The following is a 17390-nucleotide window of genomic DNA, read 5'->3' on the forward strand; positions in this document are numbered from 1 at the left end:
TACAGTTTAATTACACATGGGAGGGTAGCAGATTAGTAATTAGGGCACACTTTTTTCATATTTGAAACACTTTTTGTTTAAATAACTAGGCTACATTTTCCTGGTTCTATTTACATATGGCATAAAAAATCTGGTAACTTCTTTAACATGTTCAGCATTTGGCAACCAGCCATTTATGCCCTACTGGGTTTAATATGTAGCGATCATCTTCTTTCCTTCCATCGCTGCTTGTAAACGTTTCACTGTATAAAACACGATGTTTATTGTGGTGCTGAAATAAATGGCCTGTGTTTATATAACTTGTAATTAATCAGCCTGCTAAGGAGCAGCGAACATTCCCATGATTTGGCATTCAGCTACTTGTTCCAGCAGAGCCTGACTAGACTGCAGCAGCAGTTTCACACTACTGCCCCCTTTTCCTCATTTCTATACTGTAACATGACAAAAAAGGTAAGAAAAAAGACCAGACCGACGGTTACTGGTCCATAACTGTGTAAAGGTAACAAATGTTTAGAAGTTGGTTGGAATTGTGTGTGCCGTTACCATATAAATGCTTTGTTTGTCTTAAGTCTGCAGGTTTATAATTTATCAGGGAGAAAGTGTTCCCAGTTTTCCATAGCACTCTGTATACAGACAGTGAAATTCATTGTCAACTACTCAAAGATTGATTGGAAATTGTGAATGAAATGCAGCTACCGCCCCCTACCGGTGAGCTGTGGCTTCATTAGAATATTTTTTTAAATTTTTTTTAAAGATGGACTACCAAACCTTTAATCATTGGTTTATTTGAAAAGGGAATTTACAGCACTAGTATAAAATGCATCCTAACATTTTTTTAGAATTATTTTTAAAAAGGGTAAGATTTAAGCAACTGGCAACACAGTCGTGCACATTTATTGACCCACCAAACACAAAAAATAGAGTACATTCTGTGTGGAACACTTTTGGGACGTCACTCCGGCTGATTTTCCCTTTTATGCACACTTCTAATGTGTCGGCCAAGAGACTCCATCCACTTAAAGGTTTTGCCACAGTAGTTACAGATGAAGCGCTTGCCCTCGCTGTGGATGGTCTGGTGCCTGTTCAGCGCGCTGGTGGTGATGAAACTTTTCCTGCAGATGTCACATCTGTACGGCCTTTCGCCCGTGTGCGTCCTGATGTGAGCCGCCAGGTGGGAACTGTTGCTGAAACGCTTCTCGCACACGGAGCAGCAGTACGGCCGCTCCCTGCTCTCGTCGCCGTTGCTGTTGTCGCTGCTGTAGGGGTGGAACGATAAAGCGGCGTCCTGGAGGCCGCTGCGCAGCCCGGGGGGCGACGACATGAAGTCTTTAATGTCTGACTCGAGGTGGTCGAGATGATCGTGTTCTTCGGGATCCATCCAGAACTCCTCTTGGCTCTGCTGCAGATCCAGCTCCTCCTTGACCAGCGAGGGCTGTGGGTGCTTCTGCTCCACGCCGCTGCTCTCCTCCTCCTCCTCCTCCTCCTCCCTCCTCCTCCTCTCTCTGGCTCACAGTGTTGGGGGTGCTCGACAGGTTCCACCGCAGCGAATGAGTGATGGTGTGGCTCTCCGGGGGAGGAGGAGGAGACCGAGGTGATTGATGGGGGTCCGTGGCTAGGCTCCTGGTCGGGGGGCTTTTATCCAACCGTGACTCTGGGTTGAATGGAAACAATCACAACATCGCAGTCGATGAAAACCAAATTACAATGTACTCAGTCATAGTTTGATTTGCAATCGTGTAGAAGTAAAACCAACCGGACTTTAGAAGCTTCAGCTGCATCCGGAGACGACTTATTTCCAAATCTTTCGAGCGACAGATCTCCTCTCTGTACTCAATTATTGTCTTCTCCACCGCTCCTAATATCTCCTCCGCCGCCGCCGCCAGCCTCTCGTTCAGGAAAACTCTCAGCGAATGCATTTCGGTCGTTTAGTAACCTTCAGTTGCTCTACGAGACGTATTCTTGCAAGCCCGCACGTCACGCTTCGATTGTAAACACGGACGTGAATGACGTGAGGATGAGCTGCGAAGAGGTGGAGCTAAAACTGGCGAGCGCCCCCTGTAGGAGCGGAGGAAACACTGCTTAGAGGCTGTAACCGTGAATAAATCGATCATAATTAAGCTAAACCAAAAAAATAATCATTTTTTAAAATTGGTGTGGCAACAACATATATATACACCTTTAAAGGTGTATTTGAGTTTTAAAAAAATCATATTTAGTATGATAAGTAAATGAAAAAGGACCTTTCCAAATATCTAAGCATGAAAGTCTTCAATATAGTTTTCACATCTTGAATAACATTGTTAATTTCGGTAAATTTCTAAAAGGAATTTGTGTTTGTATATTCTGATGACTGATGCCAGCAAAAGGTGTGAGCTGCTTCTGAATGGTAACACTGCCTGCTGTTGCAGTGCTTAGCTATTGGGCTTTGTCACCACAGAAAGAATGTAAGAAAAGACCAGGTGGTGGAATGTTTAGCTTTAAAATCAAGTGTTTGCAGAAGACAATTGTGGAGGTTGTGAAGAAAAACTACAATTAGATTTTGACCTGATCGTAACCCAAGGTTTTTTTTTTTATTGTTTGCAGTAGTAGTTTTTTTTTCTTTGGTTTTTTTTTTAAAATTCTGAGCCATTTTACAATCCCTCTGCACTACTCACCCCAAGCTGTCAGTGTGTTTTATTAGAGAACAGTTGGTTATTTTTCTTTGGCAAATATCTACTCAAAGCAACAAGCAAACAAAGAACAAACCTTAACACACACAAAGCAAACAATGTTTGGATAACTCAGCTGAAAAAAGACAAAGCATCAAAATGGACTATCAATACTTTTAAACTCTCACACTATGTGGACTCATATACAGTTTTACATAACTTAATTATTCTATTGCACCCTGACAATTCTCAACAGTTCATCATTTCATGCAGGTTGGATCTTATTATATTTTTACATTATAATTTTCTTTGAGATTTAAGGGAGAAATCTTCGTATAACACAAGTTGTTTTAGCTTTCTATAATTTCTCAAGTTTCAAACAGCCTAAGCTTTTATCTTCATCCGAAACTTGAATATACAAGTTGGTTAAATTACACCATAAATTAAAATAAGAAAGTAAGGGAAATCTTTAACTCGGCTGTTTCAACATGAGCTCACTCTTAGATAAAGATACCCATCAACCTCCACCCTTCTAACCACATATGATCAGCAGGGATGATTAAAAGTATTGCTGCCAGTCACAAATGGACACAAAAATTAGACTCAATACAACTGAAATAGTCTCTATAACATTTATTATATCGTCTTCTTACAGCATTCCCACCCTTTGTCCTTCAGGCCAATTGATCAACATGAAATGACACATCTCGCTTGGCAAGACAGCCGGTCAGAGCTGTCGAGCACATCTACATGGAGTTAAAAGCCACTGAACATCATAGTTACACAAAGAGACACCAGTGTTATAAAAAGAAACAAAATTCTTTTGATTGACAGGAGCTGTGACACCGTTCACAAAGCTTTTTGTAAACTTTTCAAGTAAAGGCGCAGACTGACGGCCAAAAGGATTGAGCGCTTGGTGTGGGCAGTTAGTACACACACGGGTTGTTCTTGTCTCAGTGCAGTACAGTGAATGTGTCAACTTGTCCTTTGCAAGATGACTAAATATGCCAATGGGGGGGGGGGGGGGGGGGGGGGGGAAGAGGGAGAACAGGGAAATGACATCATTGCACAAGTACTTTGAACAAAAAGGGAAGAACACTAAGTGATGGACTGAAACTGAATGCTCTGAAATGTGGTCTCACTCGTAGCTAGCGGTCAGTTTTTATGCCTTGGCGTTGATATGTCAATAAACTCTGGGCTTAAGGGAGGCTCCACCCACGAGGAAACCGTCCACGTCCTTCTGGGCAGCGAGCTCTTTGCAAGTACCACCAGTCACCGAACCTGAAAAGCATAAACAGATCCGTGAGCAGAGCTGGAGAGAGGAACTGAAGCTGAAAATTCAAGTGCTTGGTGGCACAGACCTCCATAGATGATCCTCACAGAGTTGGCCCACCGCCTCAGATACGTTGGTCTTGAGCCAGGCCCTCAGCTTTTCGTGAACCCTCCTGAGCCTGAGGTCGCACACAAAACATGTGCGTGGTTATATAAGAACCAGCCCAAAACTTTCTGACTGTTTTCTGACTGTTTGCTAACATACCTGCTGGGGGGAAGCAGTCTTGCCGGTGCCAATGGCCCAAACAGGCTCATAAGCCAGCACGACCTTGCTCCAGTCTTTTACATTGTCTGCAAAAGAGACGTGCGATAAGACTCCAATGTGCATTTCACAACAGGTCTAACGCACAAACGGTCCATGAAAGGTGTGTTGCGACATTCAGACTCTGCAGATTTAGGTCTGTGTGTGCAGGGGGGGTGTGTTAGGTGCCGCTCACCTGCGATGACCTTGGTCTGAGCAAAGACAACCTTCTCTGTGATGCCGCCCCTCTCTCTCGTCCAGCTTCGCACCAATGCAGGCAATGACGCCCAGGCCGTTCTCCAGAGCGTGGGCTGTCTTCTGACCAATGAGCTAACACCATATAAAACAGCGATTCATGATGGGAACTCTGGGCACGGTTCTTTCCCCCCCTCACGAAACACTTGTTGCATACACAGATAGTGGCCATAAAAAATGATTAAAAGCTTCCTAAACTACCTCATCACTCTCCCCAAAGACGTGGCGCCTCTCAGAGTGGCCCAGGATCACCCAGTTCACGCCACAGTCTTTGATCATCGCAGGGCTGCGGACGACATTGGGAACAGAAAACATTACACACGTTCTCCGTGTTGAGGATTCCAAACGTGACAGATCTGAACAGATTTATGACAGATCTGAACCCTTTCTGTTTTTTGACACACGTACCTGATCTCCCCGGTGAAGGCACCCTTGGCTGTTTTGTAGCAATTCTGAGCAGCCACACCAAACTTGGCGTCCAGCTTGGACCTGACAAAGTCCAGGTAGATGGATGGAGAACCACACACCACATCTACAGAATGGGGGAAGGGTGGGACAAGTTCAATCTAAGATATAATGTTCTTTATACACTATTTTAATAACATAGAGGACAAGTTTGTAGTTTGGATTGGTTCAGGTCAGAGGAAAATCACATTTTAGGAATTATTAATATGACTCCAACACTGTGCAAAAGATGTAGTAAATTAACTGAAGCCAAAAGCAAAACTACATTATGTAACTTTTTGGTGGTAAAATTGATGACATTACATTTGTCTTACAGATTGAAACTCGATATTACTATATGATCAAAGGTATAAGCATTCTGAAATATATGAAATGGAAAAAAACACTAAATTAGATGAACTAACATCAGAAGCAACTGTAAATAACCTAAAACATCATGGAAAAGCCAAACAAAGGCTAGAAAAGTTAAATCTAAAATAACCCCAAGACAATTTATCTGTTATTCCAGCCAGCATAGTAATTGATCTTAAACTTTTATTACTTTCCCTTAATAGAAACAAAACTACTGAAGAAATTTTTAGAGATCATACTTTTACTGATGTTACAGAATTCTACCATTTTACTTGATTGCATAAAAACCAAGTTTCAGTCTGAATCAGCAGTTGTACGTGAAGTTTGCTCAAGACGCCGACATTCCCAATGCAACTTCATCTTGGATTACAGGATTCTATATTAAAGTCCTTGTGTTATTATTGGCGTGGTAAAGGTCATTTCTCCCCAGTCAGAGTCAGGTCTGCCTGTATTAAAGGTCTGAGTTCAGCCTCTTTAAGGTCACCCGAGTCAATGCATTCTGCAGAGGTCAGAGAAAAGTCACGAGAGGAACCAAAAGTAGTTTAAACATTCAGATGAGATGAACCCAGTCTAAACTGAAAAAAGGACGAATTTAAAGCTGCACGCACGAAAGCATTACTTGGTTTCCACTTATTTACTGTGGTCCAACTAGAGCCTGAATATAGTAATAGCCTCTTTCTGTGACTGGTATTACAGTTGCGTAACGCCAGTTTGCAGGAGGAGCCCCGCTGGCATGATGACAGGCGAGCAAGGTTCGGAGTCTCCGCGTATGTTCACTAAATCTGCAATTCTGTCTGAATTAAAAAACTGGCGTCCAAAATCTATGGTTATTTTTTCCCCTGGTCTCTGAAGCCCACAGGACGGAGACAAACGGCAAAATCTTCACTGCTGCATTCAGGGCAATCGGTAAAAAACGCTTTTGGGCAGACACAAGCCACTGGAGGGCACAAAAATCGATGTTTCCGGGGTATTCTGGGCTAAACGTTTTCATGGAAGCAGAGTTTTGTCGATTGTCTGTCTGACTCCACGGAAAATCTGAAGCGGAGCTTAAAACGGGCCACAGGTTCGTGTGTTTTTCCATGAAGAGCAGACAGTGAATGCAGCACATCCCGGCAGGACTACGTGCTGCTGCAAACGCACACCCGCCGCCACCGACGTGACTAAACAATTCACCATCCGAACATTTCACCAATTCTGCCTGCAAAGGGTAAAGGCTCGGCGGTAACACACGTGACGCTAATATTGATTAAATGCATGACGGGGCCATGTTAATACGGAAGAAAGTCAACAGCCATGACTATAATCGCTAAAATGCTCAATGAATGACTGCAGTTTTGGTTTAGTCACAAAATCAACATACCGACATTAGAGTCCACCTTGGCTCCATTCATGGTTTGAATGAGCTCGCCAAGACTTTTCTTGTCACCGTTCATCTTCCAGTTTCCACCGACAAAGAATTTCCTGGTCATGTTTGCGGTTTCGAGGGTATTTCTTGGGAAATTAAAACGGTGCTAACAGGCCACAAGGTGCACAAGGGGAGAGAGCGGATAAAATAGTGCAGTGCGAAGTATTTATAAAATGGGAGCTTTAACAGCTCCTCCCTCACAGCTCCATTGGTTAATGGTGGCACGCCCGTGAACGCATCTTCCCACAGGAAGAGGAGGATAAATGTCATGCTGCATTCAAAGACTGCTAGTGAAGACGGTACAGACACTATCGCTGTTTAAAAGTTAAAAGAAAACTATTATACAGATAAATAGGCACATTGCAAAAGCTAAAAAAAAAACCCAAAATTTGAATCTCCAGCGCGAGAAAAATGATAGCTGACACATTTTTAGCTCGTCAACCAAATAAGGCAAAATACAGTCACGCAGTTTGTGTGTACGTGCAGTAAAACACCAGATAGCATCATATGAGACTCGAGGATTTGTATATGTGATCAGTCTCGGCTTGCCATTTGTTTAATGTAAAATCTGTGCAACTTTTTGAAGTGTTATAACGTGTTGAGTTTTCTATTGTGTAATTGTAATTGTATAGCCCCGCCTCTCTGATCACATGTTACGGTACCGTGTTCTGATTGGAAGACACTACATTCATTTACATACCCAAGAGCCTTTGCGGCGAAACGTTTCGATTTGGCAAAAATAACTTTATATTATGATATTAGCTTCTACTAAGAAAGAAACACAGAAATATCCCTGAACTAATTGAAAGTCGAGTGGATTTGTGGGGTTATAGGACTTTGAATGGGCAGAAGCTAAAATGCCAAACCATAATGATGGAGTACATACGCAAGACACTAATACTGCTGCGCTACAAGCGCAAGCTAGGAATGATTGCTCTTTAGATATTTCTCTAGTAGGCTTTTCATACAGAGAAGCCCCCTCAAATCTGTGAAAATAAAAAATCTCATCAAGCGTGTTGCCTAGTTACACTTGATATTATTTGCTATTTAATTAGTTCCCGGGCTGGACCCTTAATGAGCGCATCAATGGTCGTCTCAGTAAACGTCCCATCATGTTGTGTAATAATCACAGAATTGGCGTTTGCCACAATAACGCACTAAAATAATCTCGTGGGCTCCATGTTGTCAGTACTGTCAGTTCTCCTCATGTCAGTCGAGGGCGTTGTGTGTTTGATTGGCCACACGGGGGCAGGCTTTCACCGCGTTTGCTAAAAATCGCCGCTTCTGCCCATAATTAAGTCTTTTCTTAAGACCCGCCGTTAAAACACGCGTTAAGAGTGCGGGGAAGTGTTGAGCAGTGGGCGGGGGTGGGAGGAGAATCGGAGACCGTCTCTGGAGGAGGTCAAACTCGGGCACTGAACTGGCGTCGTGCACGATAAAAAGCGCCGCGCGTGGTTGCGGACGGCCCGGACACGGAGCGGGACGCCTGTCTTCAACCAGCAGAATCCAGCGACCCGTCGCGGAGACACGTTTCCGCCCACAAGAAAGATGGCGGCTCCCTTGCTAAAGAGTCTGGCCGAGTCCTTAGGTTCCCCGGAGCCCGCAGTTCGGCTCATTCTGTCCCTTGTAATCGGTAAGATTCGCTTCCTGTGTTAATCAGCGTTCCGCCCCGGTTGTCGGTGTTACTTTTGTGCCGAGAATGGGAACGTTTCGTCCCGTACAGCGGCGACTCTGCTAGGAAACCGGGCGGTCTGCGTGGAAAGTGACAGTTAGAGAGCGAAGGATATTTGGGCGAATCAACCCAGTGTTTCTGGGAGCCAGCAGTGATTCTCCCGGAGCCGAACACCTCAACGTAGCCCACATCTGTGCATTTCCTTGTTGTTGAAACGCTTCATCGTTCCTGGGCAACTTGTGGCCCCTCTCCGGTGTGAAGGGGGTCCACGGTGGCGTGGACACACGACTCAGGTGGATATGATCATGTCTTGTCGAGGGATGGATTATTTCATGACAAATCCCGGCGGATGAGCGAATAAGACATCGCTGTTAATTCATCAAATCCAAAAGTAGGTCGATGGAGCCCGTCCCTCCCCAGTAAACACCCCTCACCCCCCGTCCCAGTTTGCTATTATTGTTATTAAGTTACTGCCAGTTAGATTGACATCAGTGTAAAACGCGTGAGCCTGGTGGTTTTAAGAACAATAAACCTGGTTTGTGGTTAATCGCGAGGGAATCAGCTGTCAAATGAGATGACCAGACTTTTGTGATCCCCTCAGCTGAGTAAAGATGCCCCCCCACCCCCCACCCCCCAGGGGTGGATCATGCTGCCACCGATGTGCTGCTTTCCAGGGTTTCTCCATGTGTCAGATCTTTACATGGAGATGTTAGATTGCAAGTTACAACATGGGTGGCTGCACTGTCAGGTGTGTCTGTCTGATCGTGTCGTGTCCTGTCCTGGGGGGGGGGGGACTCCGTGCAGTCTTGACTGAACTTTGCACTGACACGTGGAACCATGACAACAACTCAGCAGAGTGAACTTGTGTGGATAACGGCTGCCTGAAATCATGCCGTCAGCCATGTTTTCTTCTCTTTACATTAGTGTTGCCTAACGCGTGTTGCGTAATCTTTTGCAGCCATTTAGTTTGTACGTTAACAGAGGTGCCGGCGTATCAGTCGGGTTGGTCAGCATTTCCTTTGCTTTACATGGACGCACGCTTGTAATTCCGGCTTCGGTAAGCCGAATGCTTTGTAGAGGGCGGCTACACGCGCTGCTCCCACTGGAGCTCTGTGCATGGATCAGTTCATTCCAAAAAATGACAAGAATACTGTCACACTGCACTTTCAGCAAATGTAAAATAACAGGAGGTCGAGTTGAAACTAAAGGGGTGTGTGCAGGGCCACGGTGGAGGCTGGGTCACCAGCAACGCTGTTAAAGAAGAAACTACCCTCAAATGGAACAGGGATCTTTCATGTGTCCTCTCCGTTTATTCAGGGCCGTTATCTTTCTGCTTGACAGACCAGATCACAGCCACGTGCACATGCCAGTGGTGTCGATGTGCTAATGTGAGCGTGATTGTGAGATACAGTTAAGGGAAATGGTTTTCTTGTATTAACAAATCTGCCTCTCCTGCAGGATATCCCTTTGCTCTGGTGTACCGCTGGTTCCTGTTCTATCAGCCGGCCACGGTTCTGCATCTGTTCCACACACTCTCTGGACTGGCTCTTGCAGTTTTCAACTTTGGTGAGATTCAGCAGCGTTTCAGATGTTTTTAGCTCCTTCTGAGGCCGCCAGCAGCACAAAACATCAGCGCGTATTTGTAAAATGCCAGAAGAAATATTTGCAGATGTGAATTTGTCCCTCATTGGTGCTGCAAAGAACTGCCAGGAAGTTTGAGTTTGAGTGGGTCAGTATCACCCGATGCGGGTTTTATAGCGTAATTTAAATATCTTTGGCCCGAGCAATGTTTGCATGTCCCAAACACGCCGCCGCTGGCGTCTAAATCCCCCAAATATTTGCCCACACTTCAGAAAACTGGCTCAAAAATAAGCGGCTGTGCAAAGACCAGACGATCAAGACGGAGACTCGGCTGCAGAACCAGTTAAGACTCGAGCCGTCTGGGTTCCAAGCCGACGCCACCGCGGTCGGTGGGTCGGGTGTTTTGAGCTGCGTCCGTGTTCGTGTTCAGTCTGGTTTAACGTTGTGTTGGTGTTTGACAATCAAAATTAAGATTACACCCTAGCAACTGACTGTGAATCCACCGGGCAGACCTGAACGTGGAAGTCACTCCAACCGGTCCAACTGGTTTGTCTGCTTCTCCGGGTTTACAGCAACACTGAGTCGGACCGTGCTGAAGGCTGAAGCCCACATATGCGTTGATAATTGACATCAGTGATCCGGTATTTTTAAAATCACCACAAATAGGCTCCTGTCCACGGCTGTGTAAAGTACAGCTTCGGGATGTGTTCTTTTCTTCCCCTGTTTGGTGTAAAGATTAAAATACCTGGAAGATGCGTGGGCCTGCTCCACCTAAAGGTTGTTTAAATGTAATCTCACACCTCAGGACAGAAGGCCACGCCCGGTGATTTTTAGAAATCTATTTACTCTCTGGCGCGAACAGCGGCGAGAGCTCGACTCTTCTGTGCCCTCGACAGCGGCTCAATAAAAATGCACCAAACATTTGCTGCATGCACCACTTCCATTTCTTCCATTTATCGGCCAGACGGGACCTGATGGAAGCAGGATTCAGTCCTGTACGTATCCTTTAGCATGCATCACCACCATATGGTGGGAAGATGGATGGATAATTATTCTCTTCATTTCCTCTATAATTTGATGGAAACGGTGTGTTTGCAATGGCAGATGTTTCTTATTCATCTTTTTTTTAAAGTGTTTTCTGTGATCGTTCTTTATTCTGAAGCTTCAGGTGAGAGTTGTTTGAATGTCAAAGTGGCCCAGGCTCCGACTTTATGCTGTTGGAACACTCACCTCTTTTTCTCTTATCCTCCTTGTTGCTCCGCGTGGATTTTGCAGCAGGTCTGTTCCTCCATCTTTCTCCCAGAGCGTACCAGCTCCAGACAGAAGCTGATTTAGCCTTATCTATAATGTAGTTCCACTGCTGCTACTCCATCTTTACTGTTATGTAGCCACTTACCTGAGAACGTTGCTGGCGTTGCGTCGAGGTCGTCGGCCTTTCGTCGCCCCTCTCATCATCCTCCGCCTGACTCTCTTCAGGGCCTCAGGTCTATCACTCGGCAGTATGCGTCCTCGTTCAATTCCTGATGCTGAGGCTCATGGGAAGGACGGTGACAACCGTCCTCAGCAGCTTTGTGTTTCAAATGGTGAGCTGCTGTTTAATCTTGTATTTGAATGAATAATCTTAGATTTCTTCAGATAATTATCCGCTAATCCCTTTGTTTGTCTAATCAGTGTCTTCTAAAACCTCCATTTCTGCCTTTTTTACAGGTTTACCTACTGGCAGGGTATTATTACACAGCGACGGAGGAGTACGATATCAAATGGACGATGCCCCACTGTGTCCTCACTCTCAAACTCATCGGTACGTCGACTCGGAGCTCTTTTGTGTCGGATCTTTCCTTTATCTTTGTGTAACTGGTGAACACACAATCGTTGAATAAACATCATCTTTAGTCCGTGCGACATTCTTACGTGGTCGTGTTGTCTTTACAGGTTTGTCACTTGATTACTACGATGGAGGGAAGGAAGCAGTAAGTCTGTGTGTGTGTGTGTGTGTGTGTGTGTGTGTGTGTGTGTGTACAGGCCAGAACTCTGTACATATACAGGTATATTCATATATACATGAATACACATCTATTTATCTAAATATATCACAACAAATTTGATTTAAGATGAAGTTGATTTTATTCCTTTTTGTAATGAAAAGACTGAAATCTATTTCAGACTGTATAGAAACATCCCATCATCACACACAGTCAGAAATTGCTGGCACACATTTTTATGCCACAAATACATAAAACAAACCTTTTTGGGAAAATGAGCGGAGTAAAACGGTTTCGATTTGTCTCCATCCTGGCAGATATTTTGCTGCTCTCGTTGAAATGAGAATCGAGTTTCCCTGCATCTGCAGACTTTGTGCAAGTGATTTATTTTATTTTAAACATTAATGTGCCCACCTGAACTGGGTTAACAAACTTTAGTTAATTTGTGACGCCCACGATGTGGCAGAGCAGCAACTCGCAGATTATCACTGTGCACGTTTGCCTGATGGTGCGACTGTCTGCAGATTTATAGATAGTGGAGCTGTGAGGATCGACGGCAGATCGGTTTGATCCTTTCAGAGCGTGGAGATCGTTTAGAAGATAACGCTCAGCTTCCTCTCAGCTGCCCTTCCTTGTTTTTGCTTTTTTTTAAACCCTATTTTGATTTCAGAGATCACAGCAGAAGAGTGCGGCTCTGACGTCGGTGCCCTCTCTGCTGGAGGTTTTTGGCTTCTCCTACTTCTACGGAGGCTTCCTGGTGGGCCCCCAGTTCACCCTCCAGAGCTACAAGAAGCTGGTGGCGAGGGAACTCACCGACACTCCCGGAAAACCCCCAAACAGGTAAAGAACCCTGGGAAAAAAATCCCAAATTCAGTGAACAGCTGCAGAGGTGTTGTTTGATTACTGTAAAACTGCCACAAATGAGATTCTTATCATTTATTTTATTATCATTCCTTTCTTTTAGTGCTCTGCCGGCTATGAGGAGATTTGCTCTGGGATTTCTCTTCTTGGTGATTTATGCGATGTTTAGTCCCTATTTCCCAGACAGCTACTTCTTAACAGATGAGTTTGAGGTGAGAATAAAAGAAAGAGTCACAACAGTTCGCTGCATTGTTCTCATGGTTCTAAAAGACCCCGTTTTCTCCTTACAGGCGCAGCCCTTCTGGTACCGTTGTGTATTCATGCTGCTGTGGGCTAAATTTAATTTATACAAGTATGTTACCTGCTGGTTAATAGCGGTAAGAAGCCACTTCCACCTGTAAACGAGACGGCACCACCATATAAATGCCACCGCACAAGGTTTTCAGATGGTTCCTCGCTGTGTTACAGGAGGGCGTTTGTATATTATCTGGACTTGGCTACAATGGTGCAGTAGAGGGGAAGCACCGGTGGGACGCTTGTGCCAACATGAAGGTGTGGCTCTTTGAAACGACGCCACGGTTTCAAGGAACCATCGATTCTTTCAACATCAACACAAACGAATGGGCGGCCAGGTCAGTGCCACGCTGAAAATCAGTGACCTTCCCTGGCTCGTATTCAAAGTGCTGCCGTAAAGGTTAAATATTCACAGAGGCAGGAGGTTACCACAGTTCAGTCTCCTCTCTCACAAAAAAGGCCTCCTGTTACAGCCTGAAGGAGGGGAGCAGACATCCCCAGAGCAGCTTTGGACTTGTATTATTGAGCATTTTTAAAGGAATCCTCGGAAATGGGTCATTTACTGGGGGATAGTGAGGGCTGGAGGAGTGACACATTCACAAGGGTAGAAGCTGCTGTTGAGAACTTTATGCAAAGATGACCTCATGTTTTCTCTCCGTTTGATTGAAAGATCTTGTTCCCATGTTAGATAAAGTGCTCCCGTTGTTTGCCCTACAAAGACAACTATTTATAGTCAATTCCTCTGACGGACGAGGACAGCGTTCAGACTGGCGTGCTCTGTTTTAGTTGCTTAGCATGAGCCCCTTCGCAGGACCTGAGGCCTTGTAAAGTTGGCTGAGCATCTGTTTGGTTTTGTAATTTAGGCACAAGCACAAATAAACATGCTGCATTTCATCGACGCACTCATTTGGCCAAAAACAGCGGCCACAAAGGAGTCGCATCAACCTGGCGCCGAGATCGAGATTTTATTGAAGTTGGAGCTGAGTTGTCAGTTAAAAAGTTTTTTAAAATAAAGTGGAAGTTGTGTTTTGTGTTGAAACGGGTGACTCTGTTCAGCGCGAGCGCAGGCTGGGGGTTGGTCCAGGAGGACGCCTGTAGGCGCGCACGGTTCGGCGGTGCTGTGCACAGCGCGGCCGCCTGTGCTGACAGAGGCGTTTATTCCTGTCAGTGGGGAAAGAAACGCCGGTTTCCAAACACAATACGTCGACATAAATAGTTTGTGATGAAGATGCTAACGGTCTGAGCCCCCGCTGAATTGATAAGTGTGCTCGAGTAGGCTTGAACATCGCTGAAATGCTTTGTGGCCACAGTTGCTATGCAACGACAACTTTCAGGTATCGCAGCATTTTCCATTTGGATGCCGATGACTGATGCATTACACCGATGCTTTTCCACCTGAAATCAGCATTTTTGGGGGTCAAAAATGGCCCAGTCTTGGCTTTTTGTCTTACTTTTTGTTTTCCTTTTCAAGAAATGTCTTCAAGAGGTGTCGATTCCTCGGGAACAAGGCCATGTCTCACATTCTTACACTCCTCTTTTTAACGGTCTGGCACGGTCTTCACTCCGGATACGTCATTTGCTTCTCCATGGAGTTCCTCATCATCATGGTAGAGAAACAGGTACGACGCAGGGATTCACGAGTAGAAGTTATATGCAGCCATTAAAATGGGGAACCTGCTTTGTGTACAACTTCTAAAAAAAAGATGTGGTTTGTGTGTTTGAGACAGTTTGTGGCTCTGGTGAATGACAGTCCCACGCTGACGAAGCTGGCCAACAGTTCCCTCTACCCTCTGCTCTACGTGGTCCAGCAGTTCATCCACTGGCTCTTCATGGCCTACTCTTTAGTACCGTTCTGCCTCCTCACCTATGACAAATGGCTCAGGGTAAGTCACAGGGAAACCTCCCAGGTTATGTCCAAAACCACTGAACTGTTGGGTCTGTCTGTGACCTCATAATACGAGAAAAAAACCCGCGTTTCAAAAGTGAATCATCGGACATGTTTCATTTGAACAAACTGGGGAGGGATTCCTAAAGTTTCTGCCATACAGATAAAAGTCTAAAGTAAATGTTGTTTGTATTAAAATATGATCCCAATTAGTTCTGCTGGGGACTTAATGAAAGTGTGTAATGAAAGACATCGGTAAAGGGGAAATTGGCATTTTATGCCTTTGCTTTGGCTGGAGGAGATCTCCGTGCAGCTTTATGTTGTTTTGAGCACTCGATTAACAGAGCAGCTCCACCATGACGGTGCAACCAAGTGGCCGAATGGACGTCTGTCCATCACAGTCGGTGCCTCTAATGCTTTGACCGCCAGAACATCTGCCAGGCCTCCGCTCCATTACTCTGATTCACGGTAGCAGCGAGCGTTGCAGCAGAATGAAGCCGACAGTAAAATGATCGCCATGACAGCACAAGTGCAGCAGCGTAAACCGCAACAGTGCGTCACAAAACTACACGCGGCTCCAGGAAGATCAACACTGCTCTGTTATTAACGCCGTCGGAATAACGAGGTGTTGTTTCTCTGAAGACGGCCTTGATGGCAGCTTCTGCTTGACGATAAACCAGAACAGAAAGAGCTGGAATAAATGAAAGCTGTGTTTGGCTGAGCCACAATGGTAGGAACAAGGTCATCGGGGGGGTTTTATGCAACGTGTTTTTACAAACTAGCGAGGGTCACACGAAAAAGCTTCTGCCAACTGTCGATGGTGACAGGAAGTGCGTTTATAGATGTGTTTGTGGGTCACGACGAGACAAAAACACTCCAGAAACGCACATTTTCTCTCTCTCTCTTTCAGGTGCATATGTCTGTCTATTTCCTGGGACACGTATTCTTCCTGGTAGCCTTTTTAAGCGTTCCGTACCTCCGGAAGGCGTTGGTCCCTAAGAAGGAGCGCGGCCAGGCGAAGCAGGACTGAATCCTGCAGCGCGGCAGGGTGAGCCATGAGGATGATGATGAAAATACAGCCCAAAATGTGCACAGAACAAAACAATCTGCTTCCTTCTAGGTCCATGCGAAGCGACCCGGGACTTTCAAGGAGAAGAATGGAAAATATTTTAAGGCCTTTAATAATAAATATAGATATATGGATATAAAGATACATTTCTACATATATTTTTGTGTTTTTAAATGGGGGGCTGATTTTATAAACATTTGGAGAAATGTTTACATGAAATGACCATTGTGCCACTTGAGCTGATGATCAGCGGCGCCCCCCCCCCCCCCGCCCCGTTTTTTTGGTTTTCTTGGTTTCTTAATGAAAATGTGAACCGTGGAGACTTGAGGAAGCTTTACTAGAGTTTTATTGTTCCATCCCAGGTCTGTTGTCTTTGTGTTCCGCACCTTTATCTCTTGCCCCCCCCCCCCCCCCAGTCAGCACAGACCGTTGCAGCACGGGGTCGGCGAACTGCCCCATTACTGTAGTAACACCACATGCATGTAGTATTGAGGGTTACTGGAGGGCACAAACGTAACCAGGGAATTTACAAGCACAGAGTCCCCGACTCAAAATGGCCTTTTGGAAATACTGCCGAACACCTGTGGGTTTTGTTTTTTTTCATTTTAATTTGCTGTTTCAGAACAAATAATAGTTGTAGTTTCATCACGATTTGCATTCTGCTGTTCTCGGCTGTTTTTTCTTGTCCTGTCCTGCCTCCTCCTGGCCTCTGTTCAGACCAACTCACTCCTGTTGCAGGTTTAATTACCTGTGAAATCCACAAATATGGAATTGAAGGGGGGGGGTCACACGCCATTTAATCTCGGACAGGAACGAAAGTCACCCAGTTTTGGTGTTCTGGGGTTCATGGTCATGCCCTTCACTACCCGCACTGTTGACGTCCACGTCTGCCCGCTGCAGCTTCTGTCTCCAATAAGTGAGGATTTTGGCAAAGAAGAGTGGGGGGGTTAAGAGATCCGCGCCACGGTGCGAATGCCTCTGCTTAGCTGTTGGGGCTGGATGGGTTCATCGCTCTGCTGGAGAAAAGCTGCCACTGCCGCCTTTCCACACAGACAGGCATAAATAATGGGAAAAGCCCAGTAGGATCTGTACGTTTGACAGCTACCGGTTGACCTGAGCCGCTACCTAAAGAACTTTTTTTGCCTTACTCCCACCAAATGTAAGGAAGAACACTTGATACGGAGGAGAGCGACAGTGATTTTTCCAGTACAGTTTTATAATGTACAATAAAATGCTGCATTTGAAGCAAAGACTCCTGTCGTGCGTGTGTGTGTCCCAGTGCCACCATGTGTCTTTTAAGGAGCACGAGCTAAAAGTGGGCAATATGACGTCATTTTGCAGTCTGGTTT

The 17390-nt window shown here is 45.3% G+C and overlaps 3 protein-coding genes and 1 non-coding gene across 4 annotated transcripts; 2 read left to right on the forward strand and 2 right to left on the reverse strand.

Moving 5' to 3' along the window:
• Positions 1–766: 766 nt before the first annotated feature.
• LOC115250386 (zinc finger protein 235-like) lies at positions 767–1498 on the reverse strand. Its single transcript, XM_029838762.1, has one exon. It carries the CDS (start codon positions 1376–1378, stop codon positions 953–955), a length of 426 nt encoding a protein of 141 aa, XP_029694622.1. The 5' UTR covers positions 1379–1498; the 3' UTR covers positions 767–952.
• A 1768-nt stretch (positions 1499–3266) lies between these two features.
• On the reverse strand, positions 3267–6858 carry LOC101068825 (triosephosphate isomerase). The gene is given in 8 exon segments (XM_003966294.3): positions 3267–3929; positions 4010–4099; positions 4186–4271; positions 4418–4466; positions 4468–4551; positions 4678–4762; positions 4885–5008; positions 6653–6858. Coding segments are annotated over 7 exon segments (591 nt in total). The 5' UTR covers positions 6762–6858; the 3' UTR covers positions 3267–3929; positions 4010–4045.
• A 764-nt stretch (positions 6859–7622) lies between these two features.
• On the forward strand, positions 7623–7677 carry LOC115250575 (U7 small nuclear RNA). Its single transcript, XR_003889146.1, has one exon. It is a non-coding gene; the product is annotated as a U7 small nuclear RNA (small nuclear RNA).
• Positions 7678–8001: 324 nt separating this feature from the next.
• LOC101074488 (lysophospholipid acyltransferase 5) lies at positions 8002–17293 on the forward strand. The gene is made up of 13 exons (XM_011605901.2): positions 8002–8330; positions 9828–9935; positions 11427–11533; positions 11658–11751; positions 11883–11920; positions 12603–12772; positions 12897–13005; positions 13084–13170; positions 13262–13425; positions 14559–14706; positions 14815–14970; positions 15883–16020; positions 16093–17293. Exons 1-12 carry the CDS (start codon positions 8246–8248, stop codon positions 16000–16002), a joined length of 1386 nt encoding a protein of 461 aa, XP_011604203.1. The 5' UTR covers positions 8002–8245; the 3' UTR covers positions 16003–16020; positions 16093–17293.
• The last annotated feature ends 97 nt before the right edge of the window (positions 17294–17390 follow it).

The sequence above is a fragment of the Takifugu rubripes genome, chromosome 7, assembly GCF_901000725.2.
Source record: "Takifugu rubripes chromosome 7, fTakRub1.2, whole genome shotgun sequence".
Taxonomy (NCBI): Eukaryota; Metazoa; Chordata; class Actinopteri; order Tetraodontiformes; family Tetraodontidae; genus Takifugu; species Takifugu rubripes.